A 23,804-nucleotide genomic window follows, 5' to 3' on the forward strand; every position below is an offset into this window, starting at 1 on the left:
CTGGACTGGAAAGAGGACAGCACCATATCCCAGAAAATAAAATTACCTTTCTGCTCCCCACTCACACCAGCCAGCAAAGCATAAAAGATGTGGTAATTCCTCTCTCCGGGGTTCTGGTGTACCACTCTGTTCTGAAACAAAGAATACAGGAGTAGCCAGTAGGAAGAGATCGCACTTGTGGTTGCAAAGGCAAAGAGAGGACCAGGATACAGGTAAATCTCCAGGGCCAATGCAGAAGAGGGGCTTCTTCCAGTTTAGCGATGGTGTTGTCTAAGTAAGCTTTACATCAAGATCTTGTCACGTATGGCTGTGCAACTGAGCACAAACAGACTTCTCTGAACTCACTTAAAGAGTGTGCGCATGGACAAACTGCACCTTGTCAGTTCTGACCCTGCTCCTCAGTGAGTTCCTGAGTCCAAAGTAAACTAAATCAGAGCAGAGATGTCTGCATGTGGAGGTGTACCTCCATATTCCTCTCTATGGAACTGAGTTTCCAGGTACTTGTTCTCTCTCCCTTTCCCCTTGGTAAACAGCTTTTTCTTGGAGTCTCTCTGTAATGCACAGGGTTTATCAAACACAGGAGGAACAGGCTCCGACAGATATAAACCAAACATTGTTCGTCCACAATCCTCTTCCTCAGTTAAGACAATTGCCATAGTAACACCTAAAGAGCTAATGTCTATGTGATGTGACAGAGGCAGCATCATCCAGGAGCAGATCTGGCACTATCACACCATACTATGAGGAGAGGGCTCATCCAGCAGTCAGTAGAGGCGATACCTACCTTTTCCAGTAAATCTGAACAGCATGTTAAGGAGAAAACATTCAAATGACATATGCACAGATCTCCTGACGACTGGCAAAGAATCTTCTAGACACATTGGGATGAACCCTGTAACAAGCAACAAATCATTAAATAACTGACGCTTTGGAAAGTGGACAAAGAGCGGTTCCAAACATCATCTTGAATCTTCCTCTCTACTCCTTGTCCAAGGAGGTATTATGTGCCAAAGGGATATTTAAAAGGGCAGGGTCAGATAGAGCATTGGACCTGCACAATGGTGAGGTAACCTAACAAAGGATGAGCCGCATTAGGGACACCTAGAAAGATTAGAGAGGCCACTCTCATCTGAAAGTCTGTATTGCACACAGCACGTCTTGCATCAGTCCTCATTGCTTCTGCAAGAGACTGCTATCTTTAATCTACTGACAGCACAAAGAGCAGAGACTAAACAATCCAAGCCTGTTATTTACAACAGTAGTAAATTCATCTAGCTGCTACTCCAGTGGAAATTGGTGTGGTCTGCAGTCATCAGCAGCTTTGAACATCAACATCAAGAAATGTAGCCAGGGCAGCCTTAGCTGCCTCATGTAGACAAAAGATACGTTGGGAGAGGGGTACGTGGGCATACAGGGAAGAAAGCGGTCATGGCACAACATAATTCAACTATATCTAGCCTTCCCTGTCCTTGTCACTGGAACAGGCTCCCCAGGGAAGTGGTCATGGCACCAAGCCTGTCAGAGTTAAAGAAGTGTCTGGACAACACTCTTAGTCATATGGTTTAGTTTTAGGTAGTCCTGTGAGGAGCAGGGAGTTGGAGTCGATGATACTTACGGGTCCCTTCCAACTTGAGATATTCTATGATTCTATGATTAGGGTTCCAAGGTCCACTGGAGATGGGCAGCCCAAAAAAGGGAGTCATAATTGGCCCTCTAAATTCCTGTTCTCCTCTGCATCCAAATATTGTGCAGAATATATTGATTCTTAGCTTGGTCTCACTTTTCTAAATCATTAATTCATTGGCAGAGCTAACATAAGGGAACAATCTTCTGGGAAAAACAAGATGCAGTCAACAAGTGGGATCCTCCTAGGTAGCAAATTCTAGAGATTTAAGTACCAAATGTTGTGACTGCCAAAGTGAAAAGTCAAACTATGTCCCTACCTAATGTAGTTCCTATACGAAAGGTTTTCAGAACTAGGTGGTGCAGGCCCACAAAACAAACACTTCTTCCCTCTTTAAGTTGCAAATTTGGCCACAGTTATAAACTGGCTTTGAGCAACTGTGATGAGGGATTTCCTGACCCACTTTGAGCTCTTCCTCATCTTCACTGGCTCCATTTCATTTCTGGTCCACTGAAGAAAAGGATACAATCAGTTACTCGGCCTCCCTGGATGTGTCCATGTTGAGAGAAGTGCAGCTGGATGAACTTGCCAAAGCGGCTGGAGTTGTTGTTATAAACTGTCTTGGCATTTCCAAAAGCCTCCAGAATGGGGCTGCAGAAACAACGCAATGAAGATATGATTGGTGATGGGATACTATTAAAACAAAGCATGTACCCAGCCTTTTGCCACTTGTACAGCGTGCACTGCCATGTGAGATTAATTTGTTACAGCACCAGACTGGACAAGCAGGAGGAGCTCAAGGGCAAGGAAGGATGGCAAGAGCAATTTAACATGCTGCTAGATAAATTTTAAACCTTTGGGATTGGAGTTAATTAAATCAGTCCCCAATCAGTATGGGCAACTGGTGTTCACACTGTCAAGGGCATTCCCCACCAATGTGGCTTCAGGAAATGAAAGGTGGCAAGACCCAGCCAGGTTGTGTGCTTAACACAGCAGCATCCCATGAAACGGGCTTGTATTTTTTTCAGGATTTTCAGAAGCATCGGACATATAGGGCAAACACCCTGTAGCTTTAAACCACATACTTTGTTTCTGCTTCTACCTTTGAAAGAGAAGACGGTATAAGCCACCTCTTAAAATTACAGGCAAACATTTTCAAATGAAGAAACAAACATAGTACTAAACTGATTTGTTTGGTGCTGAAATTTGATACTGGAACACACAAGCCGTTGTTACTTAAATCTTGCTTAGGTTGATACAAGCCATATGGTTTCCAAGTAGAGGGACTGTACACACACTATAGATTTGAAAACTTCATTCTGAAAGCACCACATCATCGCCTTCAGGAAAAAAAAATTTGCAAAAAAATCTATCACCAAACTGCAGATGGGTGATGAATTGAAGACTTTTGTCTCCTGGTCACCTTCCTGTCTTCAGGAGGCTCATTCAACACGGAAAATGGTGAGTTAAAATGCAGCTTGGTTCTTGCTCCACAGAACAGTACAAGGGAAAAGCCTAAACCATTCAAACTGATATGCTGGATCCAGGATTAAAATATTCATTTTTGCAATGTAGCCAATTCTAAAATAATCTGAAGGCCCAACGAGCAAGGAGTCATGGAGTTGCTACAAGAACAGCCTGTATGTGGTCATGTTTAATTTTAAAACATACATAGTTTTTAACAAAAATTATTACCGTTACTACCCTGAAAAATACTAGCTTTTTAAACATCTCCATCGATCTACTGTGCGGTTCCACTGGAGGCAGGGGCAGATACAGGATTATTCACAAGTTAATAATTATTAACATGACAAATAATTACAACCACAGATACCGCTGGAGTTTGCTGAAAGCTTGAGGCCTTGCAAGTGAGAGCTGTAGTTGTGGGAAGGGCCCAACAACCTTCAGGAAACTTCAGGCAGTATTTTCCTAATTTATCTCTTGAAAATATCACTTTAAAGAAACAACAGCATAGAAATGAAATTGCTCTGTTAGTAATATGTTACAACCATAGAAATCCCAGTCATAGAAATCTGTGTGCACAGATCAGGAAGAAAGTTCCTTGCCATGGAGAATTCGAATTCCAAGACCCAGACCTCTGAAACAAGTATGTAAATAAGGACATCGCACAGGAATGTCCCACTGAGCACATCAACGCCATGAATCAACAAAAATTAATGGGGACAACCAGAAAAAGGGAGAACAAGGTTACGTTATATGACCACCACAGTTGCAGTGAGAGTGCAGTAACCAGCCAGCCAATCTTTATGGCTCTAAATCATGTTAAATTAGATAAGCAAAGCACAAGGAAGTATCTTTATAGTTTAGTTTGGCAACGGGCTCACACACATGATTGCGGAAGGCTTTCAGGGATGGGGGAGGAAATAGGCACGTGGGTGTCTGAGGCTGGCGGCAGCTGCCAGGCAGAGCGGTGGGTGAGCTGGTACAGCCAGCACGGGGGGCGGCTGCCTGGGCCAACCAAACTGCCCGCGCCAGCGGGCACATCCCAACGCGGCATTTGCTGCAGCAGCGAACTGCACGAGGCAGGGTGGCCCATCAGGAGGGTGATGCTGGCTGCTTGGCTGGATGTGGGCAGGGTGTGTTGCAGGACTCGAAAGGATAGGAAGCAGTTTCAGCAGGGCAGCAGAAAGCGAAGCCTGGATTTTAGAAATACTGCAACTTATGCAGGTCCAGGACTCAGAGGCATAGCCAAAGACAAAAAAGCAGATTCGAAGATTACAGGGATGAGTAACAGGAAAGGTGGCTATGCTGTCAGCAGTGTCACCCAACATGGAAAAGGGAGCTTCAGAGTGAAACAAGCAAGAAAATAAGCTGAGAAGAAAGTCAGCAGAATTTTTAATGGACTGATGGATATTTTCAAGAAAGAAAACAGACCAAATGAACAGTGCCAAGGAAGTTTTCAGAGCCTGATTTCTGAGAAATACACCAAGCACGAATGTTACAACACACAAGCAAATGATAGAAAGCTGACATAACACTTTGTTTATAAAGCTGTCTGAAATGGAGAGAGAATCCAGCATTGTTCCTGGGTATGCACTGGGGCGCAAGGATGAAAATCTGCCATAAGCTAACCCAAGGAGGGCCACTGGCAGAGCAAGTGAAGCTGAACTGCAAACATATGAGGTAAACTTGTTAGGAGTGGTAGCAGCTTCTGGCTCTGGGCCAGGTCTTCAGCTTCTCTTCTTCAGGGAAAAGGTGACAAGTCAAATTCTCCTGCACTTGCATTGCAATAGCTCACTTAGCACTAGAAACGTACACAAAATGAGTTGCAAGCTCTTACTCCACCTCACAGCGGTGGGATCTTGCAGACTCAGGAATCACCTACCTACCATCGTAAGGTTTCTGGATCACAGTCAAGTTACCGCTTAACTGCTAAGTGGGCTTAAGCCTTCTAAGCTGCTTGCCTTAGAGCAGATTTTGCAGATCTTGAGTCATGACTGTATCACACTTAAGAGCTTCTTCCAATTTGCCAACATCCCTGGTAAAATCTGCACATCTCCAAAGGATAAATCATCCAACAACGGTCTCTTGAGCACCAGATCCAAAGGCAGCAATGCTTCTGCTCAGTGCTGCTCTGCTTATAAGGATCCTAAAAACTGCAGTGCTTTTGCAGCTGCCATGTTAGACACCGCGTGTCTGCTTAGGCTATTTTCACCACAGTTACTAGTAACTATTTTGCGTCACCGTCTTCCAGGAAACATTCCTTCTCTCTACTCTCTGGGCCCTGAAATGCACCACTTGCGTGAGAGACACTTTTACACAGATGGTTCAAAGGATTCCAGCCTATTACACTACTAGATCCTGTTGCAGACATCTGATTTACTCCTCTGGAGGTTTCTGCAACTATCACAGGCTCAAACTGGGACCAACCTGCAGCCTCGCCGTTGACCAGTACTGACCTGCAAGACCCCCAGCAAGGTCCTCCAATCACTGGCAGGACAATCTCGTGCTGGGGAATTTTTGTTTAATTTAATTTAATTTATTAAATAGCATTCAGGTGTTAAGAAAAAGGAGGACAATAAAACAGATGCTTAAAGTAAACTTCTTTCCTTCCTCTTCCCAAGGCTTACCTGAAAGTCAAACACCTATTGCCCTCCTTTTCTTAGCCTCAGCTTCAATTTCACCTTAGGTCACAACCAGTCCCTCGCAACTCCCCCCCCAAGGCAGCGGGCAGCACAGGAGGCTAGGACGACACACATTGTTGCTCTTTGCTTCCTTGTTTTCTCTGCTGCTCTTTGCCTCTTACTAGTTTTCCTCAGCTGCACTTTGCTTCTCCAGGTTCTCCTGACACTTTTTTCCTTGGTGTCCCTGTTACAGCATGGGTCACCTGTGGGCCACGGTCCCTCAGGGGTGTCCCTGCCCCGGCACAGGTCATGGTCCCTCAGAAGTGTCAGGACCTCCTTTGGCATGAAGGGTCACCCACAGACCTCGTGTCCATCCCCTCATGGCTGCCAGTTTCTTTCCCAAACACGTTTGGTCCGGATGCCAGGTGCTTCCCTGCCTGCCTGATGGCTCGGCAAGGTTTTGGCAGGTGATGGTTATTCCCTGGTGCCAGCCCCAGCTGAGACCAGCTCTGACCAGCCCAGGGCCTCCTCCCACACAAGCCCTGCTGTAGACCCCCAGCAAACCTTCTCGCTCGTGTCTCTTACAGCTCCCATGGAAGTTTCTCAATGAAATCACCTGTCTGGACAGCAAGAGAGCTGCAAGGACCTCTGAGAGGAAGACATACTGGTGACCTGAAACAAATGGACGCCGGGGGAGAGAGCAGGGGCTAAAGGAGGAGACCAGGAGCCAGAGTGTGACAGAGACTCACTGCAAGCACAGCCACAACCGAGAGCTGTGGGAGACGGGGGTGACCTGGGACAGCCAGGCAGGGACGTTGCCCATGTCCCCTCCAGCCACTGCCATAAGAGTTGTAGAGTTGGAAAGAGGAACAGTGCGGTGACGTGTAGGTGAGCTCAAGGGTGCAGCTGGGCAGGCACAGGGGATGAGTTACTGAAGGAAGGAGAAATCCCAGCCTTGGCTAGAGCATTAATTCTCCGGCTGCCACGCACCCCCTGCACTGCTATTGGAAAGAAGCCTAATTCATCCACGGGCAGCTGGGAGAGCAGCCAGCATGAGGCGTCCCGGTGAGACTGTGACCGCATTTCCCTGACGCGACACCGTTCAGCTGCGTGATCCTCACTGCCCAGGTCTGGCTCCATCCACAGCCCAGCTGCCCAGGAGGCAGCACCTCTGCCAAAGGCAGGCTGCCCCAGCACGCCGGCCTCTGCAGGGATGGGGCCCCGCATGCTCGTGAGGGTGACCATACCTGCTTTCCAGGATGGCTTCTTCCACATGAGTGCTCTTCTCAGATGCAGGGGCCCCGAGGGAGGTCTGGCTCATGGCTGACAGATATTTCAGCAGCAACTTGGTGCTCTCAGTCTTTCCAGCTCCACTTTCTCCGCTGTTAAGAAAAAACATGCATTTCATTCACAAATCCAGGACAGGTAGAGCTAATGACCATCCCACCCGCGGCAGAGAAGTGATCTCCAGGAATAAACACGTGGCATCTCCACTGTGGCAAGCAGGGATCAGGCAAAGGGTAGGGAGGATGGTGCAGATATTTAGGCAGATGTCATTGCAAATGGAGCAGCAGGAGCAAGGCATGTAATGCAGTCCGGGAGTAGCCGGTTCTCCCATTTCTAACCTTATCAGAACACACTGGCTGTCATGACGCTTCCACAAGCAGCAGTAGCACTCGTTAGCGGTGGCGAAGATATGGGGAGGCAGCTCACCCAGGCGGTGCTGTCTGTACAGGTCTATGGCATCCACACCGTACAGACCAGGGATGGGTTTGTAGGGATTTACTGATGCCAAGATGGAACCAATGTTTGTCTAGGGGGAGAAAACAAAACACAGCAAGGAAATAAAGCTCCTGGAAAAAAAAAAAAATCACGACAAACCCAGACCCTGAAGTAATTCATGGTGAAGAGAGAAAGCCTAAATAAGGAAGTTGGGCTTCAGCAGAGCTCCCCAATTTGGCAAAGAATGTCAAACCCCAGGGCAGGGGCTTGCATGGCTGGGTATGAATGAGGCAGTTTGAATTTCACTGCTTTACAATAAAGTGTTCTTAGTCTGTTGTCTTTGCTAAATTAAGCTTACACAATTTAAAAACATGAAGCCATCTTCATACCCAGCTACTGCGCACTGTGCTTGAAGCTGAAAAGCAGAGCCAGGACTGAAGGAGTGTCAGGAGATACCTTCAATGCCCCTACCCACAGTCTTTAGTGGAGGGTTATGCTGAACAAAGAGGTGGGATACAGACACACACACACACGTGCGCGAAGAGCCATTAAAATGTATTATTTTTCTTCTGCTGAAAAGTGCTGTTTGGAGCAGCTTCAATCATTTGTTAAGCCAAATAAAAATTGACAGCTGAAGATGAAGTTCAGGATTTCAAGTCAAAACATTTCTACATTTTCTAAACGTTTTATTTTGAAATATTTATTTTGAAAAACTCACAGTTCAAGAAAAGAGTAAGATTTAAAATAAAATACCCAAAGCCCAGTACTGAATTTCAAAAGTATTCTTTTGTGAAGTCAGAAGGAAATTAATTCGGGGTTTGGGGGCATTACTTTTTCAGTTCAGCCAACCAGCTCAAATCCAGTTAATCTCAGAGCTGCAGTTCAGAGCAATGGTGCCACCTCTTTCCTAACAATGGCTTTGTAATATGGTCAACAACCAGCTTAAATGCTGCTGCTGGTGCGGTGGCCACCTTCACAGGGACATCTTGGGCTGCTTTACTCCAGAAATACCCTTTCTTAGATTGCTGCAGTAGGTGCCAAGCTTTGTGGCTAGGGACCACATCCAGTATTATTTCCAAACCATGAACTACGAGTCAGCACATACATAGGCAAGAATTTGCATGCATTCATTGGAGAAGCTGTAAATGAAGCACTTGGTGACAAGAAAGACGCCTGCTTTCTTCCTGCCAAATGAAATCTGGGGCCATACTGCAATGCCAAGCTCTGAAGCCCAAAGCCAGACTGATAAGATGTTGTAGTCACCAAAATATTTAAGACTCATTTATTAAGGCAGCAGTCAGAGATCTTCAGGGGAAAAAAAACATCACCTAGGCCTAATTGCATTATCAGTATGAACAGGCTAGCATGGAACAAGTCCTGAGGACGCTCTGACATGGACCTTTGTGGGCAGAAATACAATTCACCAGTGATGAAAGCAATGAGCAAGCAGATGATGTTTGGCAAGACAGGTAGGAGGAAATGGGAAAGCACTGAGAGAGAAAACATGGATCGGGAAAAAGCACTGTACAAGCAGTTGAACAACAGACATTGCCCAGAGACTACAAGACAGAGATGTCCATCCTAACACTTCTCCCAGACCTTCACAGCATTTTTTTTCCCTCTCAGATGTTTCATTTTGCATCTCCCACTCTAGTTTCAGCTCTCCCAAGGGACAGAGCTCGTGCTGCAGTCCTTTCCAGAACTTCTTCCACTACAGCCATCTCTTTCAAATATGTTTTCAGGAAATTTTTCCATCTCCCAATTGCAGTCTCCTCATCACCTGCAGTCCCTTATAGACAATTTCTATCCACAATTTTTAATAGCAGTAGCATCCATGCATCAACCATGTATGTACCAGCCACTCTATTAGCAAGGAGTGATTGTCCCCAGAGAACTCTGTAGAGCAGAACAAGCCATGCGTGGCATGTCTACTTCTCAAGACAATAGAACCTACTTGGGTGGTTAGGCACGGCAGAGCTAGGGACAGCACAAAATGTATCAGTGTAGCCCCTGGCTCATTTATACATCACTCACATTATGTTGGGTCTACTTTTATTAAGGGATACAGGAATTGCAGCAATGAAGGGGGAAGATGCACTCCTAAAAGCTGCAGGTTGTTGCTGTGCTTACATAATTTCCTTAAACAGTTTGGTAGAACTTGAATAGTATTTCTTTGGAAATCAAAAGATACTATTGAGATTGCCAGTATTCCTGTAGCAAATTAATTATGGGTACCACGCCAGTCTAGATATACTGTTACCTACACCCTCTGACTAGAAAGGATCCCCTTTAGGAGCTCGTGGTAGGATGCCTCCAGGCATACAGCTCAGAACTGCACTGCCCTTTTTCACAGCAGTTGTCCACTTCACATTCTCAGTTTTCTATCCTCTCATTAATTATTTTTATTATTATTTATTATTAACACTAGTTACCAGTATTCCAGGTTACCCATTCCTTCAGGTGAATTTGTTTTCCAGAAAACGATGGTATTTCTCACCTGTTTCTGATCTCTCTGATTTCCTTCCAAATATATTTGGCCCTGAGTGATAGGCATAACTCCTCTCAGTACAGCTTCATCTGCAACCCTAGCCTACTACGTTCTATCTGCGGAGACCATTCAGGATGATATTAAATGAACTCAAGCCCTGTAACATTCATGGTATTCACAGATCACTGCAAGTCATTAGGTGGCACTACAGCTGACATTCTCAATTTCTGCTTAACTGAAAACTATATGCAGCTGGGCTATGGCATAAAGTAATAGTGATAAGGTAACTGCAATATTAATGTCTGCAGTGCAGAAATGTAAAACAGTATTTGTACGGTTTGATGTCCTCCAGGTCAGACACTGCTCAAACATATTCCCAGATACAGTCCCACTGTGGTGGGTTGACCCTGGCTGGACAGGTGCCCACCAAAGCCACTCTATCACTCTCCCTCCTAAACTGGACAGGGGAGGGAAAATATAACAAAAGGCTCATAGGTGAGAATAAGAACAGGCAGATCACTCAGCAATTACTGTCACGGGCAAAGACTCATTGGGGAAAAAATTAATTTAATTTCTTACCAGTGAAATCAGAGTAGAATAATGAGAAATAAAATCAAATCTTAGAACACCTTCCCCCCCCCCACCCTTCTTCCTAGGTTTAACTTTACCTCTGATTTTCTCTACCTCCTCCCACCCAGCGGTGCAGGGGGACAGGGATGGGGGCTGCGGTCAGTTCATCACACCTTGTCTCTGCTGCTCCTTCCTCCTCAGGGGGAGGACTCCTCACCCTTCCCCTGCTCCAGTGTGGGGTCCCTCCCATGGGAGACAGTCCTTATGAACTTCTCCAGTGTGGGTCATTCCCACAGGCTGCAGTTCTTCATAAACTGCTCCAGCGTGGGCCTCCTGCAGGGTCACAAGTCCTGCCAGAAAACCTGCTCCAGCGTGGGCTCCTCTCTCCATGGGTCATCAGGTCCTGCCAGGAGCCTGCTCCAGCGCGGGCTTCCCATGGGGTCACAGCCTCCTTCGAGCACCCACCTGCTCTGGCGTGGGGTCCTCCATGGGCTGCAGGTGGAGATCTGCTCCACTGTGGACGTCTATGGGCTGCAGGGGGACAGCCTGCCTCACCATGGTCTTCACCATGGGCTGCAGGGGAATCTCTGCTCCGGCGGCTGGAGCATCTCCTCCTCCTCCTTCTGCACTGACCTGGGGGTCTGCAGGGCTGTTTCTCTCACATATTCTCACTCCTCTCTCCAGCTGCAGTTGCTGTTGTGCAGGGTTTTTTTCCCCTTCTTAAATCTGTTACCCCAGAGGCACTACCACCGTCGCTGACAGGCTCGGCCTTAGCCAGCGGTGGATCTGTCTTGGAGCCGGCTGGCATTGGCTCTATCATTGGACATGGGGGAAGCTTCTAGCAGCTTCTCATGGAAGCCCCCCCCCCCGCAGCCCCCCTGCTACCAAAACCTTGCCATGCAAACCCAATACACCCACTCAAGGAGGGGCTTACAACCCTTCACTGAGGGGTTCTTCCTACTGCTGAGCATGCTACAGAAGTCAGGCCCCTTCATAAATCTCAAAAAAATTCAGGTCTGAGATGCACAACTGACACTCATGCATTATGCACAGGCAAAAAATGACATCATGTTTAAACTTTAACATGTTTACACCTGGATGGAGAAGGCACAGAACTAATGCTGAATAGGAGAAGGAATGGTATATGAGAGGTAGAGGAAGGGCTTAAGGAGATATGGCTGCTGTGACACTGTAACGGTGCTGGTGCTGTGGCAATTCTGGTGCAAGGCACAGACTGAAAAGGGAGAGGATACTGCCTCACATTGCAAAGCGTGAGGAAGAAGAAACAGGAGGAATATACCCAAATGGGCAAAGAGCTGCGCAAACACATAGCACATGTCAAACACAGGTTAGGAAGAGCAGCAAGGACAAGGGCCATCAAAAGAGTGTGTGCATGTGGGCACTGCCACAGGATCACAGGGCTGTGTTGATAGACAACAGGCAAGGGAGTCTACAGCAACAAAAAAGAGAATCTGCAGTCTCCTCTGCATGCCAGTGCAGGAGATGGTTCAGAAACAGGGTCACTTTATTGATCATTTCCTGGAATACAGGTGCATATGGTTTGGTTGCCTTGGTAACAGTTGCTATGCAACACAGAGATTTACATTTTTCATGTCATAATCTGAAAAACTCTGGGTGCACATAAGCATGGACAAGCAAGGTAAGGCAGTCTTTGTAATATATCTTCCTTGTCCTCTCCAAGTTTCAGCAGAGCATGCTGCCATCCCAGCACTCCAGGGATGCCTCATCCCAGGTGTGCTTTCCCTCACAAGTCCCTTTCCTGACACTTGCATCCCTCCCAAGGGTCCCAAGAGAGAAATCCAGAGATGCTTTGAGTATTCGTCTGTGCAAGGAGAGCAGAGCAACTCAAAAAAGCCAGAACTGCATATAAAAACAGAAGAATTAGGCAACGGGCTTGCTTTCCTAGTTTTGTTGAGCAGTAGCGTCATCCGGATCAGGAGGGACACTCAGCAACCACCTGCGTATTCTGCACTTTCCAGTCTGCTTGGCCATATAAACCTCTAAACAGCAATAATGGGGAATCTGGGGAACGTGACTGCCAGCTCGTAAAACACGGATGTTGATGGAAGATACAGAGCTGCACAACTACCACAAAACCTAGAGGTGAATGCTCATGTTTTAGAAGTTCTTCTATAGATGTAAAGAGGCCCCTCTGGTAGGGGTAGGATCTCACAGGGCTGATAAAGCTGGCAAGGCAGAAAAAAACTCCATTTCTATTCACATGAAACAATGCTCAGGAAACAATGCTAAAATTAGTCTCTCACATGCAAAGTGGCAGCCCCGAAGCTAAACAAAAATCATTAGCCAGAAGGGCTGTGGCCCAGCTTGAGCACTTACATAGATGTTACCCTGTTGGTAGCGCTGGTGCAGGTTAAGCAGGATGGCAGCTTCATGCAGATCTCCCAGCACGGACATGTCTTCTACTCCATCAATGCTGGTCTGGTGCATTGGCAAAACCTTTTCTCTGGAAAGGGAGGCCTTAGGGTACTGGAATACCTGGAACAATGGGGAGAAGGACAAACAAGCTCATGACACCTGGGCACATGGCCTGATTTCCTACCAGAAACATGCCCCCTTCCACAGCTTTGTACTTCAGCACTGGAAAAGGAAATTAATAAGGCACAGATCTGCTCCCTATTTTTATAGTCATTATTCCATTCCTGTTCCTACCTATTTGAGGTCTCTGGCCAGAAACCACACAGCACACTCCCTTCTTTTGCTACAGAGTCAATCCCTCACCTTCACTACTGTCAGGGACAGATCAATGCAAGGTTACTCGATTTTTACTGAAATTGCCTTAGCAGGAGCAGGGCACCAGCTTCCAGCTGTGCTAGGCTGGACAGGTATTACACGCTGCACTCATGACTGTGAATAATGACAGCAGCTGCTCCCAAGAGACCAGGAACAGTCTTTCACAAAAACACAGGTGGGATCACATCTCTGACTGTGGGAAGGCTGAGGCAAAGCATATTCACATTCCAGGTTTGGCCCTGCACTCTCCATCGGAGCAGCTAGAGAGTGTCTGGGAGAGGTTGTCATGTCAAGAGCAAAGGAGAGCAAAGCAGATGAGAAGGTAAATAAAGTAGTGACATCCCATGTGCACGTTGGCATGTATGTGTATGATGCAGCTTTAAAGTGTTTGTACAGCGACAGCTATTAACTTCTATCACTGCTCTGGGAAGTACCTACTTCTTTCTTCTCTATGCAGTCACACTCTTCTTGCCTCAACTGCTGCATCCTTCTTCCTGCTAGAGCTTCCTCCTCCTCAATAACCCACTCTTCAGCTATCGGGTCACCTTCTTCACCCCCTTTCAACGCAGCTGAGATTATGTGACTGTTCCCCTCCACCACAGCCACATCCCAGCCTTCCTTTCCTCCTCCTCAAGCACGATGCTGGCATTTCACAAAAGTTATTTCAGTTGCTTCCCACTCTTGGATTCAACCATGTGCCATCTCCCACCCAGCATCCCAAGCTGCACTGGATGGTAAGACCCAAGATAGACAGATGGGAGAGTTGATACAGGCGGCATGGAGAACCAAACTGGCCCGCAGTAACCCTTCCAAAGAAACCTGGGCTTTTCCTTCCCTTCTGGGGCTCTAGTGTCTACCTCATTTCCATCCCTGCTTGTCAGCCCTCCCAGGTGCCAGCAAGAAACTGGTGGACTCCGTAGAGAATGAACCATGATCTATAGTGTTGATCTATCTGGTTTCTCCTGCCTGCTTTCTTGGATTCCTCGGGCTGCCGTAGATGCTAGGGAGAGGCCAGCCACGCAGCTGCAGGCTGAAGACAGAATGAGGTCACCCTGCCCCCTCCAGCGAGCCACCCTTGCAAGTCCCTTGCAGGGCACTCGCTGCTGCAGCGCATTGCAGGTGCCCGGCGATCATCCCTTTTCAGCTCTGAGCCTGCATGCCTGCCAGTGCAGGGAAGGAATAACCTGGCACAGGATCCCTTTACGAGAGCCCCACGATGCCTGCAAAAGCCTGCACAATCGAAACAGCAGCTCTGTTCCTGGAGGGAGCTGGGGAGGAGAAGCAGGCTCATTCCCCAGATGGATTCACCCCAGGTCTGCCCAGTAACACCTATGTGACTTGGACTCGGTCTCTTCCACTAGGAGACTGCCCCACAGCCCAATTTCTCACCAGCCAGGAAGCTTTCAAAAATACATAGTTCATGTTCATGAACAGCATAGAATAAAGCCCACTCAAGCATACAGGCCCTCTCCAGACCTCTCTGGTCTTCTCTGCACCACTTCTACACCTGGGTATCAGAGAGGTGTGACTCTGCCAGCAGCAGGACTGCCACTCTGCAAGCATGGCCCAAAGAAAACACATCCATTTTTTTTTCTCTTCTTCAGAGCAGAGGCCTCAGGCACTTCCACAAAAGAACTGAGGGAGCAGGATGGGAGAATGCGACAACTAAATTCAGGGGAGAGTACAAGCTGCAGATGCACAATATGAACTGGCCTCTGTCAGGAGCAAAACCACTACAGCACTTTCAAACCATGAGGCAGCAAACCACTCTGGCTATCTCTTCTCTGCTGACTTGGACAAATTTTGGAAGGGGACAAGACCAAAACAGTATGACATGATCTTTCCTTACATTTGCCTGACACTTACTCATTTACCAATGCATTGTCAGCACTTGCGGCCATTTGGGCCAGAACATTAAGAAAACATCTAGGGAAAAAGCTGAGTGGACAAGTGTCCCAAAAGATACTGGGTGGTTGGCAGCACCTGTGCCAAGAGGCTGCTATTCATGAAAAATAACTGTGTGATGGGTCAGAGCTTGTTTACTTGCTCTTGTAGACAACACAGGAGAAAGTGGGATCCTGAAGAGCAACAGGGGCCCTAAATACACAAGTGAATGATTAGTAGGGATTAGATCATCACCTGTTAAACCTGTCTTGAGCTGCCTGATTAGGGTTATTCAGTCAGCCCTCTCTAAAAAAAATCTGATCTAGGTTTCTCAAAGAATTAAGCAGGTGTTCCTGCAGGACAGCAGCAAAGGTGGGTTAGGAGCATTGGCTCTGGTACCCTCTGGACAGAAACACTGCAGAGGTGAAACATACTCCCTGGAGGAGTGGTGTGATGCCACGCTGACACCCTAGCGGAGCCCAAGATGTCACCTGTCTGTCCCTGAGGCTGGGTGGGTTCACCAAATACCCTTGCCCACCACTGCACCCCTAGCAGCTCATCCTTCCTCAGGCAGAGGCTGGGGCCTCCAGCCCCACTGAGATTTGGGAGGCGAGGTCTCTGTGCCTCTGGAAGGCACTTGTGGCATGCAGGAGAGGTTTCAGGCCTTCCCTGGCACTGGGAGAGAGTTGACTTTTAATCTGTCCTCTGCCCTTCAGGGTAGAGACAAGTTTCCAATCTTTGTATCACCAACAGGCTGCAGGGATCATCCAGGGTCCTGGAGACACACATGGTGGTTTTTTGTTCCCAAGATTGTATCAGAGGGGCTCTCCCCAATGAGCTCTGAGGTTTGAGACACAAACATGACACAAACACGCTGACCCTCCACACTTTCCCACCTCCATCCACCCCAGTAAAAAGGCTCTGGTTACCCCACTCCCCACTTCTGGACCCCTCCAGCAATCTGCCAGGAGAACAGTTTTGGAGGAACATCCTCCCCATCATCCTGTTCCAGGTAAGGTAAGCCAGGCTGGCTTCAGCAGCTTGCACTACTGAGCTGAATATGATGGCTATTTTGCCTGAAGCAAATGAGAACACAGACAAACTGATCTCTCAGCAGAGCTGCCTCTGGAATATCCCTTTTCCAACAAGTTAACACTTAAACAGAAAGTTATAGGTGCTAATAAGCAGATCTTTATTATTTGGGAAGAAAAACCATCAGTTTTCAGTCTAATTACAAACAAGCCATCAAATACCACACAGGCACCTCACAACACAGCCAAAGATTTCTACTTTCTCCCCAGTGATAAACTGATTTTGCCTCAGATTTAGCCCACAGACAGAACAAAATGACCAGGACGTTCTCCAAGCCCCTGCAATGGTCAGGAATAAACCAAAACCTGGCCAGCACAGAGGCCAAGATGAGGATTGCCAACCCTGCTCACCAGGCTGAGCAAGGGAGAAATGATTCCTTCTCAACCACAAATCTATCCATTAGCACAACCCTGAGCACATGAGCAAAGCTCCCACCTGGCATCTAAGTTATGTTTATCCATAAAGCATTTGGCTGGTCTGTCTGGGCTGTGGTTTCCAATCTTGTGTTTCATAAGTGTCGGCTCCTCCTTTCCCCCTAGGAAGTCACATATCTGATGGATTTATTGCTTGAGGTGTTTTTAAGGAAGTGGAAACAAATGGTAAGAGCTCTGAAGCATGACTGGACTTCTTACCTCAGAGCTGCAGGGATGCTGGGCCACAGCAAACATGAGAACACTAGATTTAGGGATCCTAAAATCAGAGGGCTCAACTGGCCCATCCAACCCAAAGTAAAGTGAAGATGTTCTCATCCGAGTTTTCACCTGGGGTAAGACAGCCAGTTCCTCCTACAGTTATGAAGCAATGAAGGCAGCAAGCACGGGAAGCACACAGGACAGCTATTGTGGAGGGCACTGAATAAAGCAAGCCCTTTACTGATCACCATGTGCTTTTTCTGCATAAGCCATAAAGCATATGCTCCTTCAGCCTAGCGGTTTCTTCTTTCATGGAGGAAAAAACCAAATCCAGCTTATTTTAGACCTGTGACTCCACCCAACATTATCCTGTGTACCTTTTCTAGCATGAACACAGGCTGGCAGTGGGTGCACCCACTCAGCTGGCTCTATGGCGGGATTTCTGGTATCCTTTCAGAGGTGCCAGGTGGGTTTGGAGAATTTTCCAAGGCCACAGCAGTGTATCAGAAGAGACAGGAGCAAGTCTGGGAGAGTCACAGAAGTACTCACCATTTGTTGATCCTCCACAGGCTGCTGCATTACTTGTGATGAATGCCCCTGTGATCTCTTAAAATGAGTTAGTGACTATCCAACGCTCCCCAAGGAGGCAAATCCTCAAGAAAATATTTGAGAGACTAGAGTAACCAGATGGAAAACCTATGTGTCTGCTAGGTGTTTCTGTCTCTGAGAAACAAATCAGGCTCTTTGAAAAAGGATGATGGTTTGAAATCTAGCCCTTTCAAAGCAAGACTGAAAAATATGACAGTCCTACCACTGACTCTCCACAAGCTGGAGTCCTAAATCCCCTTTCCCCTTGTGCCCTCCTTTGTTTGCCAGGTAAGTGGCTGAAAAAACCTGTCCAATTTTCTGTAACAAAGAAGCTGCCTGCAGAGCACTGGTCACCAAAACGGCTGAGCAGATCTAACTGCTCACTGCTGGAGGGCACAGCCCTGCCCATTTCCCCATCCTCCTCCCAGCCCAGGCACCAGTTTGACTCACCAAGAACCTCAGTGAGGGCAGTGAATAGTTTTCCCAGGGTTAAGGAGCAGAGCTGACTCACTGAGGACTTGGATGATCCCCAGAGGTCCCTTCCTACCAATATTAATCCATGAGCACTGTGGCAGGCATGCCAGAGAAACACAAGGAGCACAAGGCTGGAAATAGGGCAGGAAAGAGGCTTGTTCCTATCGCTGGCAGAGGGTTCTGCTCTCAGAGGAACTCAGCTGACTTGTTGACCTGTCCTACGCATAGCTGCTGCACTTACACTGCTGACTGACACGGGGAGCTCACTTCTACGTGCCCCTGGCCCAAAGGGCTGATGGCAAAAGCTGCTGAAGCAGACAGTGGTGAGCACGACAGCCCTTACAGCAGCACGGCTTGCAAGAACCACATCCTGGCAGAACGGGCTGCTTAGCTGGTGAAGCTGCCTCCTTCCTAGGTGCATTTTGCCAATATAGTGGTTGTGCTAGGTTGTTAATGCAATTCCTTCAAAGATGGCACGAGAAAAAACAACCAAAGTGAGGTGGGCAGACAAACGAGCAGAAGAAAGAGAACAATCTTCTCCTTTTAACCTTTGTTAGACCTTTGGCATGGTTTGTAACAAAGCCGGGTCACTTTTCAGACAGAATTGCAGCATTTCAATTGATACGTTTCCTTTTAACGTGAAGGTCACGCAAGACCAAGAAGTCCAACTTGCAACTTGACATAGGCTACAGCCTCATGCAAACTTCACTTACCGTGCCATAATCTGAGGTGAAGAGCACATTTCCATCGGCACATGAGCCAACAGTGCATGGCTGCAGCTGGTCCTGCTCCCGCAGCCATACCCTGGCACCCTGCAAAAACCAGAAGACCTCCCATTAGAAAGAACTGGAGTCTGTGAGATCTGCACATGGGGTGCAAACACCCAAGGAAAGCTGGGGAAAGCTGCTGTATTCAGAGGCTACTTCCAAGCTACAGCTGCTTAAAATTTTTAAGCAAGTCCTACTTATATTTTCAGAGAAACTGGTTTTGATTTTTCTAATGTAACATGAGAGGAAGAAGAAGCAGTTTTAATCAGCTTCATGTGGAAACCAACGTAAGGAAACATCAGTTTTTATTGAAAGATACCAACACACAGAATAGTGGGTTCGACTGTCTAAATATTTTCAAACTTAGAATAGCCGGTCATTAAAAGTCATGCTATAATAATAACAACAGAAAATGTAAATAAAGCACGTTTACAATTTCATACACCCACACATCATTGTAAGTCAAAATGCTTCCAGAAATTATCAGCAACAGCTAAGTAGACCTCACAGAGCTTTGTTTGCCTCTCTTGCAAGAGTTTCCTTCAGTAAATGACATGACTTGAGTGTTTCTCTGATGTATATATGATGGCCCTGATGTATATATAGTTTCCACACACACTACAACATTTTAAATTGCTCAGTGTCTCTCAGGACAATCCTGAGCACAAAGGCAGATTTCTGGTAACACATATGCGGAGATCTGCAGGGCAAGCAGATCTCATAGCTTGCCTACCAAAAAAGCGCAAGGGAAACCAGTTTGCTGGATTGGCCTCTTCTGCCCTGCCTGAGACTGTGGGACCTGGTACAAGGGAAAGAGCAGGAGCACAAAGGCAAATCAGGGAGAGCGTGACCTGCAATTACGCAGAATCAGGCATAACGTCACGCCGCATTTCAGTTATTGCAAACTAATCTGTTCCATGTCTTCCCATAGAAATCACATAAACTCTGCTTAGATAAGTATTGAGAAAAAGCCAAAGTGCTGAACTGTTGAGTAATGTTAAGGCCATACTGCTTTTCATCGATTCGTAGACCTACTTTCTTCCTGATTTGTTTTCTGCCCCTAAGTTATTGATTATAAAAGCCCTTCCTAGCCTCTTAAACCCGTCAGCACCATTAGCTCTTTGCTTATAGCCTTATTATGTTTGAAAAGATGCAATAGTATTTCTATATTACATTATACAGACTGTGGAACACTAATTCTATTTTTAATGATTTATTTTAGTTTAGGTGGGTTTTTTTAAACTACTTTAGTCACTTTAAACACTTTAGTACCCTGGATTTTCCTTATTATAGAAGATAGGTCTATTGGCCAACCTCCAGCCCTCCCAATAAAGGAACTGGTTTTAATGACATTAAAAAGGGCCTACATAATTCTAGTTTTGCTGTTGCGTTCTGCTCTAGAGTTTCCACAGCAGGCAGATTAATTTCCCCTCACCGAGCGAATGAAAAGCACCAGTGCATCTGATCAGTACCTAAACCCAAGTGTGGTGTGTGAAGATCACCTTCATGGCCAGTGAGCAATAGCAACAGAAAGAAATGTTTTCTTATGTTACAGATTCAAGTTTCAAGATCCCAGGGAGCTGGTAAGCAATGCATTGAATACAGATTTTGAGGAACTATAAAGAGGTCTTCATGACATCCTCTTACATTTTCTGAAACTCTTCATGCTTGAGACAAAGTATTCTGAGGCACCTGGGCAAGACATTGCTGTTGAGAAACCATCCACTTCCCAGACCACATTCTGACTATTCTGCATAAACATATGAACAGCAACATGTGTTAGTAGATCATCTTTATGCTGTTTTCACCAAAGGCTCCTACTACCATCATGGTATAGAGCAAGAGTCAGAAAACAGCAAAGTTGTGTCTGGAGTTCCCAACAGTGGGCTGAAGGAAAGCCTTTTCTAATATACTTGTTGTAAACAGTCATTCCCAACAGTGCATTTCAATGCCTTCACACACCAGTAACCCAGAAGCACATAGATGAGAGCTTGCACGCAAGCCCAGTTTAATCAGGAGCCAGGCCTGCACCCTCCCACACACACAAGCATGCACCCACCCCAGCATTAGCAGCGTGCCACGCTCACAGAACCCTACATGGTCTGTCTGTGGAGACCGGGAGGACCAGGTTACGCACACTTTCCACTCCCTGAGCTCAGAAATTAGTTTGGAGATAGAGGCAGTCAACAATCTGACACTCAAGAGACACCTCAGGGGCGTGAACACTGTTATTTATTAGGTACCATTTAAAGGAAAAGAAGAGGGGAGATGGACAATAAGACCCGTCTGGTATCTTCAACACCTAGAAATTATCAGAAAGTCCAGACTGACCCAGACGCCTTTCCCAGCAGAAGTCCACATGCAAAAGTAGTAACAAATAGTTCCAAAAGGAGACCTAGTTCTTTTGTACAATATTGCGCCATTTCCTACAAACTTATGGCAGATTCTTCTGTGTGCTGCTAAGGAGTAGAAGGCAACACGATGAAACTCCCAGGCACTGTGGCATTTCAGCTGCCCAGAACTACTTACTTCAGTTTACTTTGATGTTGTAGCTGTTTTTACAACAGCAATTGCCTCTGCCCAGTAGAATAACTGCACCCATTTATGTTGTTTCCAAAAGGAACATCATGCTGAGACAGCCAGAATAGGAACCAGAGAGCAAATAATTATTGTAACTTCTGCCCAGCATAGCCCCCATTTCCTGAAAGGCTGAGTTTGTTTTAGTGCATCTCCTTCCATCAGCCCTTTTTTCTAAACATGAAATTCCCCAAGGAGCCTTGACTAAATACAGAAACAGATGGTGACACCAGAGAGACTGCCCTCACATCACTCCCCTCTCCCCCAATACCATGCATTTCATTGATCAGTTGAAAGGATTAAATTGAGCAGAAAACTTCCAAGAACTGCCAGGCAGCAAGGCTGAACTTCCATGGGAAAAGCAAGGCCAGCAAAACAGAGCACAGCCCAGCGCTGCAGAGCAGCGACCTGCCAGCTCTGGGGGGTCCCCGCTCCCACAGGCACACAGATGATGGAAAAAACCCCCGCTCTCCTAGCACAAGAGTAAAAAAACCCACTCAGTTTTGAAACTGGGATATAGAAGTGCTCACCTGCATCCAGAGACAAAACTGTTTAACAAAATGAAGCAACAAGCAATCACTGCTTTGAAAAGAACACCCTAAAAGACAGCTAAGGAACAGCAGAACAATGACTTTGTGTAACTGCTTTCCACCTAATAAAGCTGGCTGAATACTGATGATAGTTAACTTGAGCCCCTTATATAATGAGAATAGCTCATCCCCTCCCAATTCTTCTTTTAACTAGGAGTTTATTAGAGGGGGTATTTTGTTTTTAAGTGGAGCAACAGCAGGTACGGAAAGAAAGAATAAAGTTGTAACGTACCAGAGTTCCTGTATCAAGGGTAGGTCACTTGGATGTTAAACGAACTCAGAGACCAGCATCCTCATTCCTATGGCCTCAGTGACAATCTGTCCAGGAACTGGCCTTGCCACAAAGCACATAGCAAAGCACAATCCTGAAAACTGATTCCATAACATGGGGTTATAATTTAGAAAATAAAGTTGCTTGCATACCAAAAGCAGTGTTTCATCAGTACTGCCTCACTCCCACACCATGATGTCTTCCACCGTGGACAGTAAACTCTAAGATGTCATTTTTCTCTGTTCACATAACACCTGGCACTTTGGGGTCCTAGACTTGGAAAAAAAATAACATTTCCTGGTATCCATGATAGCAAGAAATCAATTGAAGCTACAGATTTCTTTGGCCTTTGGTGCCTTTTTTAGAGCAACTGATACCAGGGAGCCATCTCTTGCATTCACACACCTGTACCTGCATCTCAGCAGATGCAGTATGCTGTGTCGGCAGGGAAAGGATAAAGGAGACCTTGTGCGCTGTACCCCAGGGAAAGGGCATAAAGGCAGACAAGGAGCACACAACCCTGACTGCAGAAGCAAGCACCCAGGCATTAAAGCAGAGCATGTAGCTACCAGCGGGTGCACCCTTCTCATCAGCTATCCAGCTACTGAAGGCAAAGTAAGCTCCGGAGTACAAGAGAGAACTCTGTACCTGCAGGTGTCTTTGCCTCTCCAGAGCATCCCAGCCCAGCAGGAGACACATCTGGGGACTGACATGAGCAAGCCACTGCTCTGCAACTGTACCACACCTCAGAAACAAGTCATCATATCCTGTTCTCTTATTTGTGTAGTCTGGACTACCCTTGAATCTTCATGTTCCCCCAGGATGTCCTCTCTCTTCTGGAAACTGCTTCTTCCTAGGCACAAGCAAGAACGAGCTGCCCCAGCTGTACAGGATTTGAGGAGACAGTTAGCAGTGCTGCCTCTCTCCAACAGCACTCACATGCCCCGTTCCTCCTTGTGCATAAACCTCCATAACTCTCAGGACTAACACGCTCAGCAGAGGCCACAACCAGGATGGGTGCATCAATTTTCCAGGAGTTATTCAGAGAGAAAAGTGCTTTTGGTTGGAAGACACCTTCCAGTGTATGAAACATGCACACAATTGTCCGCTATTTCCATTAAGGGATGTTTTTGTACTGTTTTCTTTGTGAGTGAATATGGCTTTCAGCGTTCAGATCTACCTGCAAACACAGTACTGCAAAAGGCTCTTGGCAGTGCCTTGGTTTGGGTAACTCTCCCCCATTACTGCTGCAGTCATTCTGCAAGGGGCAGGGATGTCTCAAAAATGTACACCCGCGCGCTAAGGCCAAGCCAAAAATCTCTGTGGGTGCTATAAGTTTTTCAGCTCCAAGTATTGTGCATATACATACCTTTGTCCTCCTGGCACAATGAGGCTGTTCAGTGGGTATTGGGCATCCAAGCCTCGTGTTTTTCGTGGCGATGGATCCATATGCTCCTAGGCATGGAAGTGGCATTGTGCTAAGCCAGCTCTCTTCCCAGCCTCAATGGGCTTTGTGGTTGTAAACCATGCAGTAGAGGTTGGGCTAGAAAGGCCCTTGCAACTCAGACAAAGCCAGGATCGGGTTTCAATAAAAGCACTTTTCAAGAGATTGATCTAGATGATCATGAATAAGTGATAGGACATATATAAAGAGACTTAGCTAATGGA

The 23,804-nt window shown here is 46.6% G+C and overlaps 1 protein-coding gene across 1 annotated transcript in view; it reads right to left on the reverse strand.

The window, feature by feature from the left end:
- LOC142031695 (unconventional myosin-X-like) overlaps positions 1-23,804 on the reverse strand; it is a 95,778-nt gene that overhangs the window by 61,522 nt on the left and 10,452 nt on the right. The window contains exons 2-8 of the mRNA XM_075029389.1: positions 18,645-18,743; positions 12,848-13,006; positions 7,335-7,522; positions 6,957-7,091; positions 2,151-2,275; positions 785-798; positions 47-131 (exon numbers count right to left, since the gene is read on the reverse strand). Coding sequence (XP_074885490.1) covers positions 47-131; positions 785-798; positions 2,151-2,275; positions 6,957-7,091; positions 7,335-7,522; positions 12,848-13,006; positions 18,645-18,743 — 805 coding nt within the window. The remainder of the gene's footprint in view (positions 1-46; positions 132-784; positions 799-2,150; positions 2,276-6,956; positions 7,092-7,334; positions 7,523-12,847; positions 13,007-18,644; positions 18,744-23,804) is intronic.

This window comes from Buteo buteo, chromosome 5 (genome assembly GCF_964188355.1).
Source record: "Buteo buteo chromosome 5, bButBut1.hap1.1, whole genome shotgun sequence".
NCBI lineage: Eukaryota > Metazoa > Chordata > Aves > Accipitriformes > Accipitridae > Buteo > Buteo buteo.